The sequence below is a fragment of the Ostrinia nubilalis genome, chromosome 17, assembly GCF_963855985.1.
Source record: "Ostrinia nubilalis chromosome 17, ilOstNubi1.1, whole genome shotgun sequence".
NCBI classification, from domain to species: domain Eukaryota; kingdom Metazoa; phylum Arthropoda; class Insecta; order Lepidoptera; family Crambidae; genus Ostrinia; species Ostrinia nubilalis.
The window spans coordinates 8,253,452-8,276,829 of NC_087104.1; the positions used below are offsets into that span (position 1 = coordinate 8,253,452).

The following is a 23,378-nucleotide window of genomic DNA, read 5'->3' on the forward strand; positions in this document are numbered from 1 at the left end:
ATAATAAAACAAAATATTTTCAAGTACCATATAAACGCAAGACAATGAATTAATTAACCTATCTACGAGTACTATTATATTATTGAGTAAGATTACAACAATAAAATCTTGTTTAAAATAACTATCTCTAAGTTGTAAGATATTTAAAAATTATAATTTGGAATTAATATTTTAACCATCACCATAACAATAGTGATTAATCAAGTTACATATCGATTTTACCATTAATTGTTTTACCGATGTCGTATTGCCAAAATCGTTTAATATCTTTCTCATGTTCTTCATGTTGTTCGTCTACGAGATCCTCTTCTTGTTCTCTCCCTGGATTTTCCACGAGACCTTCCCCTGGATTGGTCTCTCGATCTGTCCCTGGACCTTCCACGAGACCTTCCCCTGGATTGATCTCTCGATCTGTCCCTGGACTTGCCACGAGACCTTCCCCTGGATCTGTCTCTCGATCTCTCCCTGGACTTACCACGAGACCTGCCCCTGGATCGGCCTCGATCTCTCCCTGGACTTGCCACGAGACCGTCCCCTGGACCTGCCTCGCGATCTGCCACGAGACTTTCCCCTGGATCGGCCCCTCGATCTCTCCCTGGATTTACCACGAGATCTTCCCCTGGATCTGCCTCTAGATCTCTCCCTGGATTTACCACGAGACCTTCCTCTCGACCTACTTCGGGATTTATCTCTAGACTTCAATTCAGACCTGTCTCCAGATCTTTTTCGCAGCCTACCTCGGGATGCGTCTCTTGATCTTCCTCTAGAATGTTCTCTCGATCGGGATCGCTCTCTGCACGTATGAGCTTCATCTCTGTAAGCAAAAATATCACTGTTTGAACGTGTAATCCTCGTAGTCTCCAGTTCGTGGTTGTTCACTGTTTCGTTATTTACCTCGATTATTTCTATGTTTCCAGAGCTTCGGTTTCGTTCCTGGCAAGCGGCGTTTCTTCGAACTTCGATCACTAATAACGTATCCATGGTATATTTTTGAATAAAATCACGACGTGTGCTATGAGACGTATGGATTCCCAATGATAGCACTGGAACGGGATCCTAGTATTTATATTGATATCTAATTACATAATGATTTCAAGTATTGTGAAATGCAATTGTTATCATGAGTCATTTGTTTGTTAGAAAATATTGCACAATAATTTCAAATGTTGTGCAATCTGGTGTCAATTTACATGTTTTAAATCAAATGTTGACTGGCAGTAGCATGGCGGTATTAAGCTCGCCTCTATAAGGTTGCATAATAATTTCAAATATTATGCAATCTTATAGAGGCGAGCTTGTGCAAAGTTGTGTAAGCTCTGTTTTTAAACTATTGATAATACCTAAGTACAATTAATTATGCTGGTGTGAAAAATGCAAACAGACCCCTAAACATTTTATCTTTGCAAAAAATCTGAAATGATTAAGAATTCTTTGATCTAAATTGATCGTGATTTCAATTTCATCCCGTGATTTCATTTACCTAAAACATGAGAGAACTCATTACGATTGACTTATTTTAACTGTAATTAACTAAATTGTAGTCATCAGCTAATAAAATGAAATAAGAAACATCATTATTTTAATTACATTTCATTTATTGTTCTTAAAGTAGGTACATCATTTAATTGAACTTTACTAAGGACCTTCATCAAAAGGAAAAATATGCGTAATTTCCACGCATGTTTCTTTATTATGTCAATATTTACGGAGAATTGGAAATGTCCATGTTATCCGGCGAGTTTTTCTCTTCATTCATGTCCGGAAGTTTGCTTTCGATGCTTGTAATATCCTTTTCTTCTATAACCGACAAGTTGGGGCTCCGATCACGGGTCCTTCTGTCGTGAGGAGTCTTGGAGTCCCTGTGGGACCTACTCTTGGACCGGCGGCTGCCGGAACGTGACCTTTTTCTATCACGGGATCTGGACCGCTTCCTGTCGCGGGAACGAGTGCGCTTTCTATCGCGAGACCGCGACCTCTTTCTGTCCCGCGAGCGAGAGCGTTTTCTGTCACGTGACCGCGAACGTTTGCGATCACGGGAGCGCGACCTCTTCCTGTCGCGAGATCGGGACCGCCTGCGCGACCGAGAACGCTTTCTTCTAGATCTAGAGCGAGATCTGCGCCTAGACCGAGACCTGTCTCGTTTCCTTTCCTTAGACCTGGACCGTTTCTTCGATGGTGATCGCTCCTTCTCTTTCTCAACTTCTTTTTCTTTGTCATCTGCAGGAGTAGACGCTTTAGATTTAACTTCAGTACCATTCCCATTGGTCTCGGCGACTTCAAATTTGACTTCTTCCTTTTCTTCTTTCTCGACTTCTTTTGGTGGTGGAGGTGGAGGAGGTGATTTGGATTTTTCTTTCTTCTCCTTGTCGTTGGATTCTTTTTTGTCTTTCCGATCTCGGTCGCGGTCTCGGGAACGGTCACGTTTGGAACGTGAGCTGCGATGACGTGATCTTGATCTTGAGCGTCGAGAACTCCGATGGCGGGAATGTGATCTGTGAAAAAAAATGGTTGTATAGTTTTACAAAATTATTGAATGCCTACTAATAAAACTGTAATCTGTATATGTACAGGAAAGTATTGTATCTCAATTTGTTAAATACAGTTAGCGACGCGTGGTGGAAGCGAGACCTCGGCTGTAAATTAATACTTCCTGGAAATAATATGTTTTAAGAAATAAACCAAATATCATGTTTGTAACATGATAGCATGTGTCTTGAAAGCAAGAATTTACTAGTAACACCATCAAGCAAGACAGATTTCCTAGATGTAGGCATATGAAGCCCTTCTTCTGGAGGCGACAGGTTTGCTTTTGAATGGAACTCTTGAGATTGATCTACTTCATTTCATTAGTTAGACCTAAAAGCTTATGTACCTATTTTTAATTCAAAGCTCAAATCAAGTATACCTGTATTTGTAGATAGATATGGTACAAGTACAGTCAACGTTAAATAGTTCGTGACACTCAAAGTAGGTAGCCGAAAAGTTCGCAACACGTCTTTGTTACATACACCCGTATTCACAAACGATACTTACCTTTGCAAAGCAGCAACGCTATGCGAAATGAGACATTTCTCAATGCGTTCCATATGACAAGCCTTTCAATTCATAAACAATACTTAAACCACAGAATAATAATAAGTACTACGTACAGAAGTTTTACTTCGCGAAGGCATTTAAAAAAATGTATGCTCAATGTCATTAACAATATGGTGTAATTTAGCTTGTCTCAAGAGTCAAGCAAGTTTGTCAGAAGTTTTGTTGACAAACGTCAGTGATCGGTACTGCGCCGAAGCTATAGGGCTGACTTCGGTAAAATGATGTGACGTGAGGTGCCAATCTGCAGAAAATGGCGGAGGAAATACATGATTTAGCATGAATTATCATGAATAATATTAACTACTTATTTACCTCTCAGTGTCTTCAGGCAACTTAAAAAAGTACATTCTGTGTTTTTATTATTATTTAGGCAGTTAAATACTGCACAGTATTTAGTACACCATTTTCTTTATTTTTTTCCATCATACACAAGAATACGCGTGCGTGAGTCAATGTTCGCTCGTATGTGAGGCCTTGTCGAATAGTACTCTTGTAGGGGGCAATCGTGCGTGTTTTGTTTTCGATGTAAACTCGCGGAGATGAACAGGCCTGCTTAAACGACCCTTGACTATGCAAAACATAGAGAAAAGTAATACATAGGAAATAGAGAACCCTCTCTGTCAAATTTTCGAACCTACTAATTGACAGCCTGGTGTTAAATTCCCTGTACTTAACCTACGTACGTAACGCCAGGGTTGCCAACTCTACGTATTTTTACGTAGATCTACGTATTTTAAGCCTTCCTTGCAAACCTACGAACTTTAGTCCCAGAATCTACGTATTTTCTATCAAATTTGCAAAATAGGCTGAATGGGCATCGCTTCCTTTACTTTCGCGAAAAATTTCGATCATGGTTCCGATCACGGTTATTTGGCATGTGGCAAAAGTCGGAACTAATGTTATTTTGACATTTCCCCATAGAAAAAATGCTGTACAGCGCCCCCCTGTAAATAAATGTCATTGATCCTTGATCTGTGAGTCTCATAGAGTTATAACTCTATGGTGGGTCTAGACAAAGTGCAAATTATAATCGCAAACCAGTCGAAAAGTGGTCGAAAAGCCCCTTTTTTGTATGGAGTTTTGACGGATTCGATTTTCGATTCGATCAAAAAGTGCGTTTTGTCTAGGGGGGCTGGGTCTAGATAAAGTGCACTTTTTGATCGAATCGAAAATCGAATCCGTCAAAACTCCATACAAAAAAAGGCTTTTCGACTGGTTTGCGATTAAAATGTGCATTTTGTCTAGACCCACTGATATGAAATTTGAAATGTGACGTGACGTGACAGTGTGTAAACCGTCAAACGGTCAAAGTGAATCTTCACTATAAAAATATTTCGAACTAAGATTGTGCTAAGATTTCGAAGGTGTTGTTGTATTTCGATATTTTTCAACTTCCTTCCTTCTTTCCAACAAATATAATTATGTATAAATTTAATTTGTCTGAAAATGATACTCAATAAAAGTGTACTTTACTACTTTTAGGGTAATATAAATTGTCGTTTTATTACTTTTACCTACCCCTACTCTCTTCATTTCACTCAGAAAAAAAAAGTACGTAGATCTACGTATTTTCTATATGGAAATTGTACCATTTCTACGTAATTTTCTAATCTGTCCTACGACTTTTTCAAAATCCGAGTTGGCAACACTGCGTAACGCTCACATACATACATAGTACACGCACACATACATACATAAAGTCCACGCACACATACACACAGTTCACGCACACATAGGCCCTCATAACCTTCAAAGAATTATTGTTTTTATGATGTACAATGTAGAATTTTTTCAAATCCATTATTTTGAAAATATTTATCTTTATGGTGTACGTATTGTATTATTTTCAAAACAATGGATTTGGAAAAATTCTACATTGCACATGGAAATGCAAATAAGTAAACAAAAACTTTTGAATTTAATAATTTTACTTTATTTATGAACACACATAATATTATACACCAAAAGCGTCTTTTCGCAAAGTTTTCAACAACACTAAAAAAGCATTTGCACATTGAGAAAACTCAGATCACTTGTGAACATAACAGAAAGTTTCTTCGCGATTCACGAAGGAACGAACAAAACTCCGATGAACCAGAACAGCAGCAGGTACGAAGGAATGAACTTGAATTTGACTCGACGACTCTTCAATACTTTAATAGGGCCACAGAAAACTTAAATGATGGCTAAGAAAACAAGAATGCATTTAACATAACAAAAACAACACCGGCCATTTTGGAGGAAAAACAAAGTTGCCATATGTTAAATAGTAATTTCTACTACTCTATTATGTAAATTATAACAAAAATGTCAATGTTCAGTTTTAAATTAAAACAAATTAATTTCATTTAAAAAAAGTTTTCACATTGTAATTAACAATATTCTCAAATATATTTTAATTAAGAAAAAAATGAAAATATGAAGGAAACAGGAGCAGCGACATCTAGAGCGTTTTAGGGTAGTTAAAAAGTATTTGAATTTATTCACCGATGTCGCTGTTTGGAAGCAAGTTTCACTTCGATGACCGTTGTATGGAAGTTTCCACACCCTGATGCAAAATCAGAGTGTTGAATAGAGTTCTGTGATTGGTTCGCTTATGTTACGCACTTCACTCCGCTAACTGACATGACATTCCTGTCATTCAAACGGTGCAACCACAGATATGGATTAGAGTAGATACAGCAAGTTGCTAGTCAAAGCGTGCCATTCCGATATGTCCAAATGGACATACATGGTCGAGTGATGTTCATGTAATCCGATTACAACAATCGGATACGATGATTTTACGAGGACAGTAGTACGAACACGGTAGAGAGAAGAAATTATTTACGGATTGAGAATTGCAATTAACAGCAACCAGTAACAAATATGTAATTAATTAGAATAAAGTAGCAGTAGAAGAATTATAAAACAAGTTAGATCAGTGATCGCGGAAGACAGAGTGCACTGTATAACGTCGAAATATACAAATCAAGAAGTTAGGTCAGTGATCGCAGTATTCGCTGGGTGCGAAGTACTAGGTGGGGGTAACATAATCTATCGCAGCGCTCATGGTGGTCAAAAGTAGAAATAATGTAAGCTCTGTCATCTGTCAATGGCATAGCTATTCTACATAATACATTAATATCATTAATTAATCGCATGAAAAGGGTCCTACTGGGAACTTAAATAAAAGAGTGGACTGTATTCCGATAGGGCTGGTTTAATATCCGTTTACAATTTGGAAATAACTAGACTATACAACGTGGTAGTACAAAAATGAGTTACAGTAGTTGTTGTGCACAGATGTTTGCCTTATGATGAGAGCATGAATTATTGAACTCTGCCCTTGTTTTGTTCTTAATTCTTCTACATCTCGGACTTGTCCAGCCAATACCAACAACTTTCCTTTAAATACGGTTTGTGGTTGGAATTTTATACTGTAACACTCACAAACACGGTCTTCAAAACAATACTCATTTCGATCTGAAAACGATATTTAATTTATTACTAGCGATACAGGAACATTTAAATATATTTACTGTTATATAATGCAACCGTTAAAGTAGCCTTTTCTTTTTGTTTTACAGTAAAACTACAACTATAAATGAAGTAAACAAACCCTGACACAATCAAAATTAAATACACTTTTTGGACTTACCTCATTTGATTTAAATGACCAAAATGATTTCAAGACCTTTTTTCCACCCAAATCGTGGTATCGCAACAATTTATTAGTCAAAAATATTTGTTATTTTTTCATTTCGATATTTTTTCACAAATAAACGATCTAAATGTCAATGTGACAGAGCCCACAAAGTTGTGGACGATAGTTGGCGCTGTAATCGTGCACAGAGCTAATACACTATTACTAGTCTATGTATACGACGCCCGAGATTTTGTCGTTTAGAAATATCTTCAAAACTAGGTACCTGACTTAGCTTTATGAAAGAAAACGTATTGGCAAAACTACGTATTTTTACATTTATTAAAAATAAAAAGCTTGAGTAAAATAGTATTTATTTTATGAAACTAGGTCATTTACTTACTAGGATATTTAAAAGTATGGAATTAAGTATGAATTACTAGTAGTACTATTTAACATAATGGAATAACGATCATTACTTTCATAAACATTAGGCACAACAAAAATATTATTTGCAAATTAATAATGTAGAATTGTAGAATAACGTCTACCGCTACAAAATTATTTTAATCCACAGTCAGACTAGCTATAAATTTAACAAAATATCAGTTTTATCGGAATTAATTAATTTTTGAATCAAGTCACACGATATCATTCGATGACTTTGCGAATGCAGTACGATGATACGATTACTTTTACGTTGCGGCAATCACTAAAATTCGCTAAAATGACACTAATGACGTTTAAAAAGTGGCACGCTCGGCTTCATACAATTTTTGACACATGCTGCATCTATCCATATCTGTGGGTGCAACGGTTTATAAGTGTCTTTATTTTGTGGATTTGTGAATTAAATAATATAAATAAATATGGATAAAACTACAACTATCAGGTTAGTATGAATATTTCGATTAATTAATAATAGTGAAAATCATGTTTCAATCATTATTTTTCAGATAAAAAAGCTGCCGTTTTCTTCTTCCGAAAGAGAGCTGCTGATTGTAGCTTAATAAGAGAAAGGCCTATTATTGAAGACAAGCATATTATTATCCTCTCTAAAATATCGAGTTGACGAAGCAGGCCTGGGAAACTCTAACAATGGCTTACAATTCTCAACCATATTTTATGTTTCACAAAGGCTCACACATCAACTGAAAAGCTGCTGGAATAATTTAAAGACCCAAAGAATGAAAGAACTTTCTCAGGAATCAATCAAACGTTCTCAACACCCACTAGTAAGTAATGTTTTTAAAATATATAGTACGTAGATTTATGAGGAATAACTAAGCAGAATATACTCAAAGGAATAAAATTCATAATTTGCTTTTCAGGTAGGTATCAAGAAATTAAGATTAGTAGTAGCAAGAATGAAGATTAAGACAGAAACAAGAATCAAACGCACCACATTGAATAATATACAACAAGACCAGGCTTTGCACGAGTTGGGGCTACAAAGAGAAAAAATATTGATAGAAAGAGAAAACAATTTGTTAGAACATGAAAAAAAGCTTTATGATTTACAAATACATAAAATTAAATTAGACATTGAAGATTGATGAAATAAAACTTTATTAAAAAATTTGTTTTATTTGCCACTAGCAACTGATACATTATGTAGGTGGCACTGGAAGGCCTCCTCGCAGTTAATTTCCTCAGGTCTTCTTTTATCAGTGGTAAAAGTATGAAAAGTACCCCATCATTGGAAAACCTAAACTAAATTCGTCTGAATTGTAATAATCAAAGGGATTTTGGGAATCCCGTATCACTTTTCTGGTACTTATTCTACTTTGCTCATTGATATAATTATCAAATTCTTCTTCACTACTGTAATCCATTGTAAGATAATATTAATCGAATACAACCATAAATAAAGCAAACAAACCTCAAAAACGAGAATAACCTAAAAATTTTGACGTAAATAGACACTATGCGTTGCGTAATACAGCTCCCTGGCTACCTTAGCTTTGCGTTCATTCTAAGGGACGCATAGTGCTTGTCACCACTGAAGTATCGTCTATGAATAGGTTTTTGGGACCCTGTGCATCCACGCGCACTATGAGGCCTCAAAGTAATGTTTGTGAATACGGGTGATAGTCTTGTCAGCTTTTTGGACACTTTGGGTGTCACGAACTATTTGACGCTGACTGTACCTAGAATATGTAAGTGAGCTGCCACACTGGTGGATTGCAAGCGGTTTCAAAGCGGAGCGGTGACGAGGCGGAAACGTTGCGCAAACGGCGCACTATGGATCGAAATTGCGATTTATGGACATAGCGATTTTTTTCACAATTTCTATTTGAAAAAATTACCTATCGATAGGTTACGTTATTCTGATGAATAAATGCTGCACAAGTTTTTCTCTAAAATCAATAGTTTGGCTGGAAAAAAATATTTTCCATTTTCGTTGTATGGAATGAAACATAAAGTGGTCGATTTCGACTAAGCCTTGACAGATCTTGCTTTGAAACTACTTGAGCCTTGTTTTATGGCTTGTTGACTATAATCCTACGCAATCAGCGCGCGCCCAAAGTTGCCCGTTCATAAGTTATGAGGTTCTGAAAATTTTTAAAAAAGTAAGTAAAAGTGACTTTTTTTTGGAATATCTTTAAAGATTTAACGAAAATATAAAGATTCTATACGTTAATAATGTGAATTAACCTTAAATTACTGCTAAAAACACATTTTCATAAAATTAAAAGGAATAAAATCAGCGATATTTTTTTCACAATTTCTGTTTGAAAAAAAAAACCTATCGATAGGGTATGTTATTCTGATGTATAAATATTATGAAACGTTTTTCTCTAAAACCAATAGTTTGGCTGGAAAAAAATATTTTCCATTTTCGTTGTATGGAATGAAACATAAAGTGGTCGATTTCGACTAAGCCTTGACAGATTTTGCTTTGAATCTACTTGAGCCTTGATCTATGGCTTGTTGACTATAATCCTACACTAACAGCGCGCGCACAAAGTTGCCCGTTCAGAAGTTATGAGGTTCCGAAAAATGAAAATTAAAGTAAGTAAAGTATCTTTTTTTGGGACATATCTTTAAAGATTCAACTAAAACATGAAAATTCTATACTTTAGTAATGTAATTAACCTTTCTCTTGTCGTCTTATCTAAAGAAAAGTCAATTAAGTCAAACAAGAAAAGAAAAATCTAAAGTGCGCCATCGCGCACGCGGGCTACACGCGTTGATTTAGCCGAACCTTTACAATGTCCGATGTCAAGGTTGACCTGGCCTTGAGTGAGGCTAATGAGCTGTATCAATCATAGCGGAAAATTACTCTGTACCGCAGTCCGTAACATAATACGAAGGGTTTGCGTCTTTAGCAATAGTTTAGGACAAAACAAGACCCCGTCTGGGTCTTGTATAGGCTCTAATACGTTCTGACCCAAATGTTAATATGTAGAGTTTACATGGCCCTCTTCAACAACTTGGAACAATAAATCATGAACTAGAAAACCAGCTAAATTAAACATGCTTGAGCCTTACATCCTCAGGTAACAGACTTATTTAAAAAAAACTGATGATTCTTTCAATCAAAACTCATAAGTCAAAACTACTTTTACCTGATTTTTGCAGTCAAAAGTGGTTTTGGCCGGTTATGAGTTTTGACAGTAACATTATATTTCTATTAAATTAGGGAAAATATCAGCTCAAGAACACTCCAATTAGGGAATCAAGTTCATGCTATACACCCACGTACGGACGACGATACATATCAACCTGAGCGCTATGGCATCTTACTTTGTGATTATTATGTTGTAACAATCAACGTCAAAAACTTGTAATTAATGCACTGAACAGTTTGACTATTTTTTTTCTATTACTACTCGATAAGGTCAATATACCTAATTTTAATTTTTCGGAACCTCATAACTTCTGAACGGGCAACTTTGTGCGCGCGCTGTTAGTGTAGGATTATAGTCAACAAGCCATAGATCAAGGCTCAAGTAGATTCAAAGCAAAATCTGTCAAGGCTTAGTCGAAATCGACCACTTTATGTTTCATTCCATACAACGAAAATGGAAAATATTTTTTTCCAGCCAAACTATTGGTTATAGAGAAAAACGTTTCATAATATTTATACATCAGAATAACATACCCTATCGATAGGTATTTTTTTCAAACAGAAATTGTGAAAAAAATATCGCCGATTTTATTCCTTTTAATTTTATTAAAATGTGTTTTTAGCAGTAATTTAAGGTTAATTCACATTATTAACGTATAGAATCATTATATTTTCGTTAAATCTTTAAAGATATTCCAAAAAAAAGTCACTTTTACTTACTTTTTTAAAAATTTTCAGAACCTCATAACTTATGAACGGGCAACTTTGGGCGCGCGCTGATTGCGTAGGATTATAGTCAACAAGCCATAAAACAAGGCTCAAGTAGTTTCAAAGCAAGATCTGTCAAGGCTTAGTCGAAATCGACCACTTTATGTTCCATTCCATACAACGAAAATGGAAAATATTTTTTTCCAGCCAAACTATTGGTTTTAGAGAAAAACTTGTGCAGCATTTATTCATCAGAATAACGTAACCTATCGATAGGTAATTTTTTCAAATAGAAATTGTGAAAAAAATAGCTATGTCCATAAATCGCAATTTCGATCCATAGTGCGGCGGCGCCTTCGCCGCTCCGCTTTGAAACCGCTTGCAATCCACCGGTGTGGCAAGGCCCTAATGTAGACGAGCCAAATCTGACATGTTTATGTGAAATAGTTTTTGAGTTATTAGGGGGTCAAAAGTGGCTCCAAATGGTTTGTGTAATATTACACACGGTGCTGCTCTGTTCTGTTACTTAAACTTGGCAGGACACGCTACCGCGTGTCTCGATAGCTTACCTGGAGCGATGCCTGTGGCGCGACCGCGAGCGGCGCGAGCGATGGCGGGAGCGCGACCGCGAGCGCTTGGTGCGGTGCCGCGAGCGCGAGCGCCGCGACCGGGACCGCGAGCGCCGGCGGGAGCGGGAGCGGGAACGAGTTCTGTAGCCAATTAAAATGTATTAGGGACTGCCTGCTATCTGTACAGTATTTTGTGTAAACTTGCAGTCATTGGTAGAGATGAACCGGATATCCGGTAACTATCCGGTAGGCTGGATATCCGGCCATATATTACTATCCGGCCGGATACCGGATAGTAACTCACTATCCGGCCGGATACCGGATATTAAAAAACTACGACTATTTCCTATTAATCTTTGAAGTAAACATCAATAAAATGGCTTATAGATAATGACGGCTTTTATTTAAAGTCCAAAAAGTTACAAAAAGCCGTATTAAGGCCTTTTAAAAAACTAATTTCGTTTTCTGGTCTATTCACTCTAATGACGAATACATAAATAGTAATTATGTATCTGTTAAGTCGAAATACATATTGCCAAATAAAATAGGCGATATTTTGTTCACTGATGGTCTGATGTCATGATGCAAGTGAACTAATTTAATTTTCGCTATTCAATCACACACTCACGATGTCAACCGAAATCGCCCAAATTGATCTGCCCCCTAGACAAGTGGCAAAATCTGACTTTTTGTTCGGACTGATTCGATTTTAGAAAAGTGTGACTAGTCTAGTCTACTATTAGACCCACTGATCGCGTTCAAAGCACTTGTGCGGCGCTAAACTCGTCACGACATGCAACGAGACAATGGGCCAACTATCCGGCCGCCGGATATCCGGCTATCCGGCCTAGCAGCTGGCCGGATATCCGGTATCCGGTATCCGGCCAAACAACTATCCGTTTCATCTCTAGTCATTGGACACTGGGCCATGTACTTGAGTTATTGGACACTTATTTAAACGCAGCATTTCTTTTTCAACAACTAAGAGATTCTGATTCTGACTTATGGACTTAACCTCTCAGCCCCCAAGCGGTAGCCGGCTACCGCGTAACAATTGATTACATGTTGTGTCTAGATTCGCGGAGTTTGAAGGATTAAAAGGGTGTTGTCATGTACCCCACTTGGGGGTAGATCTGAAAAACCAGTCTGGACACGTCAGGTGAGTCAGCACGCGTGCTCTCCCGGTATTCCCGAATATCTACGTATACAATATTGGCGACGAGTGTAAAACAGTGTAAAATTGCGTAATAGTGCATAAACAACAAATTAATAATATTTGTAAAGTGAAAAGTGCAAAAATGGTGGTAAAGTTTGGTGAGTTTGATGTAGCACATGGCTGTTGGGAAAATTACATCACTAGGTTTGGGTACTGCCTGGAAGCCAGTGAAGTGAAGGAAGACGAGAAAAAGAAAGCGAATTTACTTGCGGTATGTGGCCCTGATTTATTTGATTTAATATCGTCATTGGTTGCTCCTAAAAAAATAAGTGAGGTTACATTTTCAACTATAAAGACTTATTTAGACAATCATTTCCACCCAAAGCCAAATGAAATAGTGGAATCATTTAAATTTCACTCTAGAAATCAAGAAGACGGGGAAAAAATTAGAGATTATGTAGCAAGTTTGAGGAAATTGTCAATACACTGCAATTTTGAAAATGTCGACCGCACACTAAGAGATCGATTGGTATGCGGGATCAGAGATAAAGATATTCAAAAGAAAATGTTACAACAAACGAGTTTGACATTCCAATTGGCTTGTGAAATTGCTTTGTCGCATGAATCTGCCAATTGTGACTCTAACATTATCATTTTACCTAATACTAGTAAAGCTCCAACTCAAGTGTTTGAGGAACCCATGGACATTAATAAAATTTCATATAAAAGAAGTGAAAAACAAAATTGTTTCCGGTGTGGTAAACAACACAAAGGAGAGTGTAGATTTAGATGGGTAAAATGTAATTTTTGTGACAAAACGGGACATATTGAGGCAGTATGTTTAAGCAAAAAGAAAAACAATAACATTAGGTCAGAATCAAATTGCAATGGTTTATATGAAATTCCAATCAACAGTATAAGACAAGCCCGGGTGCCTGCATATATGGTCAATATATTTCTCAATGGTTGTAATATTGAAATGGAGGTAGACTCGGGGTGTGCATTTACATTAATCAGTGAACCGACTGCCAGACTCATATGGAAAAATAAATTACCACAGTTCAGTAAGATAGACATATTGTTAAAAACATGGACAGATAACCAATTGAACATTCTTGGAAAAGTATTTGTACCTGTCAATTATAAAGGAATTGTTAAAAATTTACCGGTCATTATAGCCAAGGGGCAAGGACCCAGCTTAATAGGTAGGAATTGGTTTAGTGATCTGAATATTCAACTTGAGGGAATAAATAATATAAAAATAGATACACAAGATGTTAAACACATATTGGAAAAATATAAGGATATTTTTGAAGAGGGTCTAGGTAAATATACTGGACCAATTGTCAGTATTACACCTAAAGATGGGGCTACCCCAAAATTTCTTAAGTGTAGACCTATACCATTTGCGCTAAAAGAGAGAGTGTGTGCTGAAATAGACCGCTTGGTGGCACAGGAAGTGCTAGAACCTGTACCCCATTCTGATTGGGCTACCCCTATTGTGCCCGTTTTGAAATCAAACGGGGGGGTGCGGCTATGTGGAGATTACAGATCAACAGTTAACATGGCAACGGACACTGATACATATCCACTGCCTACCCTAGATGAAGCATTCACACATCTTCAAGGGGGGGTAGTTTTCAGTAAAATTGACTTAGAACAAGCGTATACACAGGTGCAAGTAGATGAGCCTACATCTTGTCTATTGACACTTAATACCCCTAAAGGTCTTTTCAAGGTAAAAAGACTTGCATTCGGTGTCAAAGCATGTCCAGGCATTTTTCAGCGACTTATGTCTTCCTTGCTAGCTGATATTCCTGGAGTGGCCGTACTATTAGACGATATAGTGGTGATGGGAACTAATGTCATGGAACACAATAAAAGACTCAATATGGTTTTGAAGAAATTACAACATGCTGGATTAAGAGTTAATAAAAAGAAATGTCAATTTCTGGCGAGAAATATAAAATTTTTGGGTTATATGATCGATGAATCAGGAGTACACCCATGTAAAGATAAAATTCAGACCATTGAAAACTTCAAAGCACCTCATAATGTTAAAGAGCTGCAAGCTTTTTTGGGGCTCTTAAACTTCTACGATAGGTTTCTACCCCATAAAGCTACTATAGCCGAACCCCTATACAAATTGTTACAGAGTGACATGAAATGGCATTGGAATAGCGGACATCAAAGGTCTTTTGAAAAGCTACGTACAATGTTAACTAGTGAAGACACGCTGGTTCACTACGACCTCAAGAAAAAACTATTATTAACATGTGATGCATCTCAGTATGGGCTAGGAGCTGTATTGGAACATGAAATGGAAGATGGCACTGTTAGACCCATCATGTTTGCTTCTAGAACTATGAATGTTCATGAAAGAAATTATGCACAAATAGACAAGGAGGCAGCAGCGATAATATTTGGGTTAAAGAAATTTCATCAGTTTATAAGTGGCAGGAAGGTTGTGATAAGGACCGATCATAAACCTTTGCTAGGATTATTTGATCCAAAACGACCAATCCCAAATATTATTTCACCAAGAATGTTAAGATGGGCTCTATTATTAAATTCATATGACTATCAAATAGACTATGTTCAGGGCAAGAAACTTGGAAATGCTGATGCTCTAAGCCGCTGGCCTTCTACAGACCAAGGCAAAGTGGAAGAAGAATATTCAGGGGTACTATTTATCGAAGAAACTCCACTTGAGTTAGAATTCTCTGCAGATGAAGTGGCAAAATTGACGCTAAAGGATCCAAAATTAAGCAAAATATTATATTGGATACGAAATGGTTGGCCAAGTAAAGTAGAGACAGAATACAAAGTATTTTGGCAAAAACGAGAGGAAATGTCTTCTTTTAAAAATTGTATTCTGTGGGGTAATAGAGTAGTATTGCCTGAAAAGATGAGAGCAAAAGTATTGGAGGAGTTGCATTCGAACCATGATGCTCTAGCTAGAAGCTATTTTTGGTGGCCAGCTATCGACAAAAATATAGAACAGATGATAAACCGTTGCAATACTTGTGCAGAAAATAGAAACATGCCTAAGAAAGTTACACACAGTTGGATAAGACTAGATAAGCCATGGTCGAGGCTCCATATGGATTACGCAGGACCTTTTCAAGGGAAAACTTTTTTCATTCTAATTGATGCATTTTCAAAGTGGCCAGAAGTGAAGATAGTTCCTGATATGAGTAGTGGAACACTAATAAAAACATTACGAGAAATATTTACAGAACAAGGGCTACCTGACACAGTTGTGAGTGACAATGGAAGATCATTCATTTCTGAGGAGTTTCAAAACTACTGCAAATCAAATGGTATAAGACATGTTCTAGTTGCACCATATCACCCTGCCTCTAATGGACAGGCAGAACGCACTGTGCAAACCATTAAAAATAAACTTAAAAAACAATCACCTGGATCTTGGCATATGAAACTTACATCAATGTTATATGGCCTACGAACAACGCCAAACAGCACCAACGATAAAACCCCGGCAGAATTATTAAATAACAGACATTTCAGAACCAAGTTTGACTACCTAAATCCTCTTACTTTCAAAGATAAACCACAGCTTGAAGAATTGGAAGAAAATGAAAGCAGGAATGTGAGGTCAGTAAAGGTTGGACAAACTGTTTATTTAAGGAATTATGGCAAAGGCCCCCAATGGATCAAAGGTGTGGTAGAGAAAAGAATAGGAATTTGTAGGTACTTAATCCAATGGAATGGAAAATTGCTAAAAAGACACATAAACCAGATTCATCTATTTGGGGAAGAGAAAGGTGAAACAGAACCAGAACAACAAAGTGAAGAAAATAAACTAAGGGAAGATGATGATGATGAGGAGGAGGAGACCATAGTTATACCCTCACCTTCAAAATGGGCAGATATTATAGGAGTATCAGGGCCACAGGATATTGATGCTACACGGAGGATACAATATGAACAAACAGCACCTGAACAATATAAAAGGGCTCGCTCAGAATCAGCATCACCTCAACAGTCCCACAACAAAAAACCAAATTTGGACTTAACACATGAAGATGAAGAGGAAGATGAAGATCTAGGAAGTGAAGTGGACGATTAATTTAAATAGAAAAGTTTTTTAATGGTTTTAGATATTTATTTTTCTAAAAGAATACAATTATATTCACTTATAAGAAAAATACAGAATACACTTTATAATAAATAAGCAGCAAGTGCACGCAACAGACAAGCTCGTTTCATTTATGTATTAAATGAAACTAGGTACAGAAAATAATGAAGTTAAAATAAAATAATAACAAACCGCTCAAATGCTATATTTTTTCAAATTCAAGTGTAGTTTTATTCTTAACCTACCCACACTGCAACTACAAAACCAGCAACCTGCTTGGCTTCCATTACGTAACGCTCAACAGTTGCTATCACAGTTGCTATGTGACCGGTTTTTTTTTTTTTTTTTTTCCTACATTACAAGTAATAAAAACGCGAGAATGTGAATGAATGAATGTGCTCGTACAATGAACCAGATTGATTTTTTTTTTTTTTTTTTTTTTTCACGAGAATTCTAAAAAGTGTTTTGTAATGTAGTGCTTTAATTTCTTTTTAAACGAGAAAAAAGATTGCGTATTTTTTATATCATTTGGCAGCCCGTTAAATAGTTGTGCCCCCTCGTACATTATATTTTTCTTGCCATAATTGGTTCTGGGTGACGGTAATTGAATATCGTAAGGTCTTCTTAAGGAACGCTTTTGTGATTGTGATTTTGTTATAAATGATAGTTGTGTGTGAATAGTTTTTCTTAATATTTTGTGTACAAGTAAACATGTATTAAATTTATACATTTGAGCTATTGACATTAAGCCGGTTTTCCTATAGACTTCTGTTGTTGGTGTTAAGTAGGGAAATTGGAACAGTAGTTTTATAATTTTGTTTTGCGATGTTTGTAGTTTTTTCAAGTTCGTTTTGGGAGCGCTACCGTAAACTTCGATCAAATAATCCAGGTGGGGTTTCACTAAGGAGTTGTATATAGTGTACCGAACAGACATGGGGAAGCAGCGAACGTTGCCACGGAGAATAGACATAAGGGATGTTAATTTAGAACGAGTTTTTTCGATGTGAGGTTTCCAGGTGAGGCGGTTGTCAAGCGTAAGACCCAGATATTTCTCAGATTTTACTTGGTTTAATGGTTCGTTGTTGATGGTTAACGGATCAAAATGGGAGATTTGCTTATTTTTGGCGCTAAATATTATGTAATTGGTCTTGGCTATATTTAGAGTTAATAAGTTACACTGAAACCAACCAAACAAAGCGTCTAAGTCTTTTTGTGCTGCTTGCGCCGTAGAAACAATATCATCTCCAAAGTAAAACAAACAAGTGTCATCGGCATACAGAGAAACATCACCGCATAGACCCAGATCGCCAATACCGTTTACATAAATAAGGAACAATAGTGGCCCCAGAATAGATCCCTGCGGAACACCATATATGATTGATTCTGCTGAACTCTGCATATTATCGATCCTAACAATCTGGTATCTATTTGTGAGATAGGACTGGAGCATTTTATGTACCATTCCCTTAACGCCGATCGATTCCAATTTTTGTAATAGTAATTTGTGACTTATCGTATCGAACGCCTTCTTAAGATCGATGAATATACCAAGGGCAATCTTTTTGTGGTCGATTTCCGTTTTAATTCTAGTTGTAAGATCTATACATGCGGACAGGGTATTGGATTTTGGACGAAAACCGTATTGCTTACTAAAGAGAAAATTAATGGAATTCAGGTATCGTTCCAGTTGTGTGTAAATAACCTTCTCAAACACTTTAGATATAACAGGCAATACAGATATGGGCCTGTAGTTGCCTGCATCAGTTCTATTACCCGACTTAAAAATTGGACTAACCTTGGCTATTTTCAGTGAATCAGGGAAACAACCTCTCACTAGGCACTGGTTAATACATTTCGTTAATTCAACTAAGATACATGGCTTAATACTCTTAACAACTTTACATGTTATGCCGTCTAAACCGCTGCTGGTATTTGGATTTAAATTATCAATTATTTTTCCGATTTCGTCAGATGCAACGGGGTCAAAAATGGAAAACTCACATTGGGAATTCTGCCTATAATACACTGGTATATTATTTAAAGTAGGTATCTGATTAGCCAATGTAGAACCTATGCTAGCAAAAAACGAATTAAAATGGTTACATATATCTGCAACTTCGGTAATCTCACCTGAACAGGTTACAAGTTTAGCAGGGGCAGCGTGGGTTTTAACTTTCCTATTGTTTAGGTTGTTAATAAGTTGCCACATTTTAAGCGGTTTGTTTACACAGTGTTCAAATAGTTTCAGGTAATAGTTAGATTTTGTCTTCTGTATGTATCTTCGCACTCTTCTCTTCTCTGCAAAGTATTCTTCTTTAGCTATTTCATCATTCGGTCTTCTAATGTGATTGTATCCTAGTTTGTCTCTTGTGCTTATTGCTTTTATGACATCTTTATTTATCCAGTCTTTATTAAGAGGGTTGAGTACCTTAGTTTTTGTTATCTTGCATTTGGTAATGGCTTCAAGTAGCATTTTTTCCAGCTTATCATAATCACCATTGCAGTCACCGAGCTTCATCGTGTTCAGTTCTCCGGGTAGTTTATTATAGTTGATACTTTGATATTCAATTTTCAAATTCTTTTCTGGTTGAAGTTGGTGAATCTCTAAGTAAATCTGTTTATGGTCTGATATTACTGATTCCACAATGGCTAAGTGAAAAGTGTTATTCTTTATATTAGAGCAGACATGATCAAGTATTGTTTTCGAGCTTTCAGACTCACGTGTGCAATACTCGGAATCTACTTTGTTTAATATCAAGAATCCAGTCTCTTTTAACATCTGCTTATAGGCTGTAGACGGTCGATTTCTTTTAAGTAGATTGTAGTTAACGTCTCCAAACACCAGTGCTCTTTTTCGTTGTAATAATTGCTCGGAGTACGTTTCGAGAAATTTAGGGTTATTGGTTCTCTCTGGTTTGTATACGGCGCCTATGTCCACAGAAAATTTATCCAGGTGTACCCATAGAAAATGATTGTCGTCTTCACAAAGATCGTGGATGTAATTGTGTTTTAAGTTCTTGTGCACAAATATCGAAACTCCACCTCCCCTCATTCCACTTCGGTAATTATAATAATGTGCATAATTTGGAAGTTGTATACTCTGTCCTTCTGCTTCTGTTTTTATCCAGGTTTCAACCAATACAATCACATGAATTTGATGCTTTGTTGAGCTTATAAGGCATCTCAATTCGTCTAGTTTACCTGGTTTGACAATACTTCTAATATTTGCATACAGGAACTTCAGTGATTTCGCAGTTTGGTTTATACTAACGTGGTCCTTTGTGAGTTCATAAGTTATAGTATCATTATTATTTGAGCGCTGGGTTTGGGTATCTGAATTGCTTAGTTTTTTGCAACTGTTTTTATTATTCTTGGAGTGCCTTTGACGTATTTGATAATTAGGTCTTTTTCACCTAATTCTGTTCGCTGTTTAAGCTCATTTCTTAAAGTTTCCATCGCCTTTTTCTGAATAGGTGTTTCGTCAGAGTATATTTTGATTTTAGAAGATTCTTTTTGAAAAGTTAATGCATGTTATAGTTGTTAAGAGTGATGTGTTGTGTAAGTGTCAGTAATATAGACTAGTGATAGAACTTAAAGACTAAAGTGATAGTGAACAACTATCCCGGGGGAAAGGCATGTCATGTACCCCACTTGGGGGTAGATCTGAAAAACCAGTCTGGACACGTCAGGTGAGTCAGCACGCGTGCTCTCCCGGTATTCCCGAATATCTACGTATACAATAGGTGTTAAGTTTCAATTTGAATTAACATAAAAAGGACATTCAAGCGCTGTTTTGTCCAATAACTGGTAGCGTCCAATGACTGGCAGTTTACCCTACTCAGTTTCATGAACATAAAGTAAAAAACTAATTAAAATATCAAGTTGGTAAAAAATACCTATTTTTTACCAACTTGATATTTTAATCATTATTATTACAAATTATGTAATTGAAATCAATAAAAACAAAAAAGTAAGTTCAGAACTGCATAATCTAATAATATCAAGTTGTCCTTCCTCTCTCTGGGAGTTGATTCACAAATAGATAACAATTTATATTCTGATTTGATAACAAAGAATGGAATGCAATGACTGACATAATAACACATACTGGTTACAGATGGCTAAAATTACCAATTTAGGGACTAAGGAAGTTCGAACAGCCACACAGCTTAACATAACCACTATCTTGTAGTTTTAAGTTTCCAGCATGAATTCAATTCTGATATAGCCCAGATTTCAAAATTCAAACCTTTTTCCAACCAAGCTTGAATGTATCATTTTTGGGTTATTTTATAATTAGGGTGTTTATTAGACTAATTGTAAAAAACTGAATAATTACATTACAAATTACTGAGAGATCTCAGTAATTTGTAATGTAATTATACATTCAAAGGTAAAGAATAGCAAGTACAAATTATTGCAGTCTAATCCATTAATTAATTAATGAGGTAAATACTAGCCCAGAAAGATGTATTATACAAATGTTTTTAACGAAATAAAGTCAATTACCTTCGTTTGTCTTTAGAAAGTAGCCCAATGACTGGATCGATGGCAGCAGAGATCAAATTTTGGGCCTCTTTCACCCGACACATTGCCTCCTCAATCTCCCTCTGCGCTGCTTCGTTACTCTTTGTCTGTGGCTTGGAGATTGCTTGTGTGGCATGATGTACCTGGATAAGAAAAAAACAACATTAAAACATGCTATTAAAAATACCACACATTTGGGTTTAAGTTGTGATTAGGCTAAGTACTTGAAAGCTCATTATGCAAAACTAAACCTTACAAGGTAATCCTTAATTTGTTACACAATTAAAAAAACATATAGGTAGTTTGAATAATAAAGATTTGTTTTTCTTTATGCGAGTTAAAGTTTAGGTTTTATTATAAAACATGAAATCACAGCTTACCCTGATAGTTTGCCCATCAACAATTGATCCATTCAGCTGCAAAGCCTTGATCACACTTTCCTGTTCAGTCATCTCAATCAATGCATACTTCAGTGTGTCAGCATCTCTATCACAGAAGCGCATGTACTTCACTTCCCCTGCCTGGCAGAAGTGATCGATCAGCTGCTGTTGAGTCAATGATCCCACGTCTACCAATAACAATGTTCTTCTAATCTCCTCCACTTGTCTTGAGTCGTAAGCAGCCGGCAAGGGCGGGTATGGGGGCAAACCAGCAGCAGCCATCTTCGGGTCATGTGTCTGGATCACCTGGTTCGGCGGTACACCTTCCAAAGCGTTGATAACGTGCGCGGGAAGTCGCGGCTCCACTGTACTCAGACCCGGCACTAATGTGCCGTTGCTAGACATCTCCAGGGCTTTATGTTCATCTGGGATCTCTCCGGATTGCATAGGAATCACGATCAACGCACGGTCTATGAACACCGTGTTGGTCATATGCTGGGCTACGTTGACAGTCGCCGAATCGTAATATTTAACGTAACAAATTCGAGACTGTACGGGGCAAGAAACATCTCTGATCGTTGGATAGAGTCTAATGTCATCTATTTTACCTAAATATCCAAAAAGCGTCTGCATTTGATCCTTCGTTGCTTGAGGAGCGATGTTGGTGACTTGTATCACCCTCGTACTGCCCGAAACCATTTTCGATGATTTACACATCAAAACAAACTTATAATGTAACAATATTTCATGAATAGGTAAAAATATTAATAACTTAAAAAGTAATCTTGATTTCTACATTGTAACGCATGACTTTTTACACAAATCGTAATTTACAGACGCACACACAAATCCACAAAAATGAATGACAGAAGAAAAGAAAAAGCCAGTGTTGCCAGTCGGGTCTTGTCAGAAATTACCAGAAATATAAAAAAATGTAACCTTTCATTCCATGAAGACCGAAAAGTGACCGGTCGTATAAAACCGTTTCATGGATTTGCGTTTCATTATCAAAAAAACATTTGCTAAAACTCATTGTCTTTAACAAATAATAAATCAAATTCATGTTTAAATGCAGTTTATGACATAATTTTTAAATTGTCACTATTAATATTTTTACTGAATAACCTGTAAAAGTTAATTCTACAATTTCTGAAAAATCACCAAAAAGTAACCTTTTCATTAGTGTAACCTAAAAGTAACCAATGCAGTTCAAAAGTAACCTAAAAGGTTACAAAAGTAACCTTCTGGCAACACTGGAAAAAGCACGCTGGTTTGCAAATGTCAAATAGGGATGTACCACAAGCAACCGGTACTAGTACTACCGGTATGTGGTAAATGCCATCGAGAAGAACATTGGAGCTGACATATTTATGGATTAAATGACATATGACTACTTTTATCGTCTCCGAGTGGACATGATACGAGATAAATAACCCTTCGACAATGCAAAATAGAAATTCAATGATGTTAACATTATGTCTTTCTTAATTTCCATAAAATATACACATATTAAAACTTGCCTTGTTAAATAGTATGGTCATGGTCACTCATTGAATCATAACTCATCTATAGCTACTCCTAAACTATATTTGCAAAGACAAGCAGTTTCGTTTCTGAATGTTGGTACACTGGTATACCTAC

At 36.5% G+C, this 23,378-nt stretch overlaps 1 protein-coding gene and 1 long non-coding RNA gene across 3 annotated transcripts; one reads left to right on the forward strand and one right to left on the reverse strand.

Annotated features, from left to right (window-relative positions):
- Positions 1-1,574: 1,574 nt before the first annotated feature.
- LOC135079993 (probable splicing factor, arginine/serine-rich 7) lies at positions 1,575-22,615 on the reverse strand. The gene is made up of 4 exons (XM_063974658.1): positions 21,738-22,615; positions 21,340-21,500; positions 11,573-11,713; positions 1,575-2,492 (listed from the first exon to the last, which is right to left on the reverse strand). Exons 1-4 carry the CDS (start codon positions 22,452-22,454, stop codon positions 1,703-1,705), a joined length of 1,809 nt encoding a protein of 602 aa, XP_063830728.1. The 5' UTR covers positions 22,455-22,615; the 3' UTR covers positions 1,575-1,702.
- LOC135079702 (uncharacterized) lies at positions 7,530-8,273 on the forward strand. 2 transcript variants are annotated; one of them, XR_010258871.1, is made up of 3 exons: positions 7,530-7,613; positions 7,678-7,956; positions 8,053-8,273. It is a non-coding gene; the product is annotated as an uncharacterized LOC135079702 (long non-coding RNA). The 2 variants fall into 2 exon arrangements; XR_010258872.1 differs by having other exon boundaries at positions 7,551-7,613; positions 7,860-7,956.
- Positions 22,616-23,378: the final 763 nt, after the last annotated feature.

Excerpts from the sequence above, each read along its gene's own strand:
- LOC135079993 (XM_063974658.1), bottom strand. The coding sequence starts at position 22,454 with ATGTGTAAATCATCGAAAATGGTTTCGGGCAGTACGAGGGTGATACAA. Across the intron at positions 11,714-21,339 it reads CTTTCTAAAGACAAACGAAG|AACTCGTTCCCGCTCCCGCT; the intron begins GTAATTGACTTT and ends AATTGGCTACAG. Across the intron at positions 2,493-11,572 it reads CGCCACAGGCATCGCTCCAG|ATCACATTCCCGCCATCGGA; the intron begins GTAAGCTATCGA and ends TTTTTTTCACAG.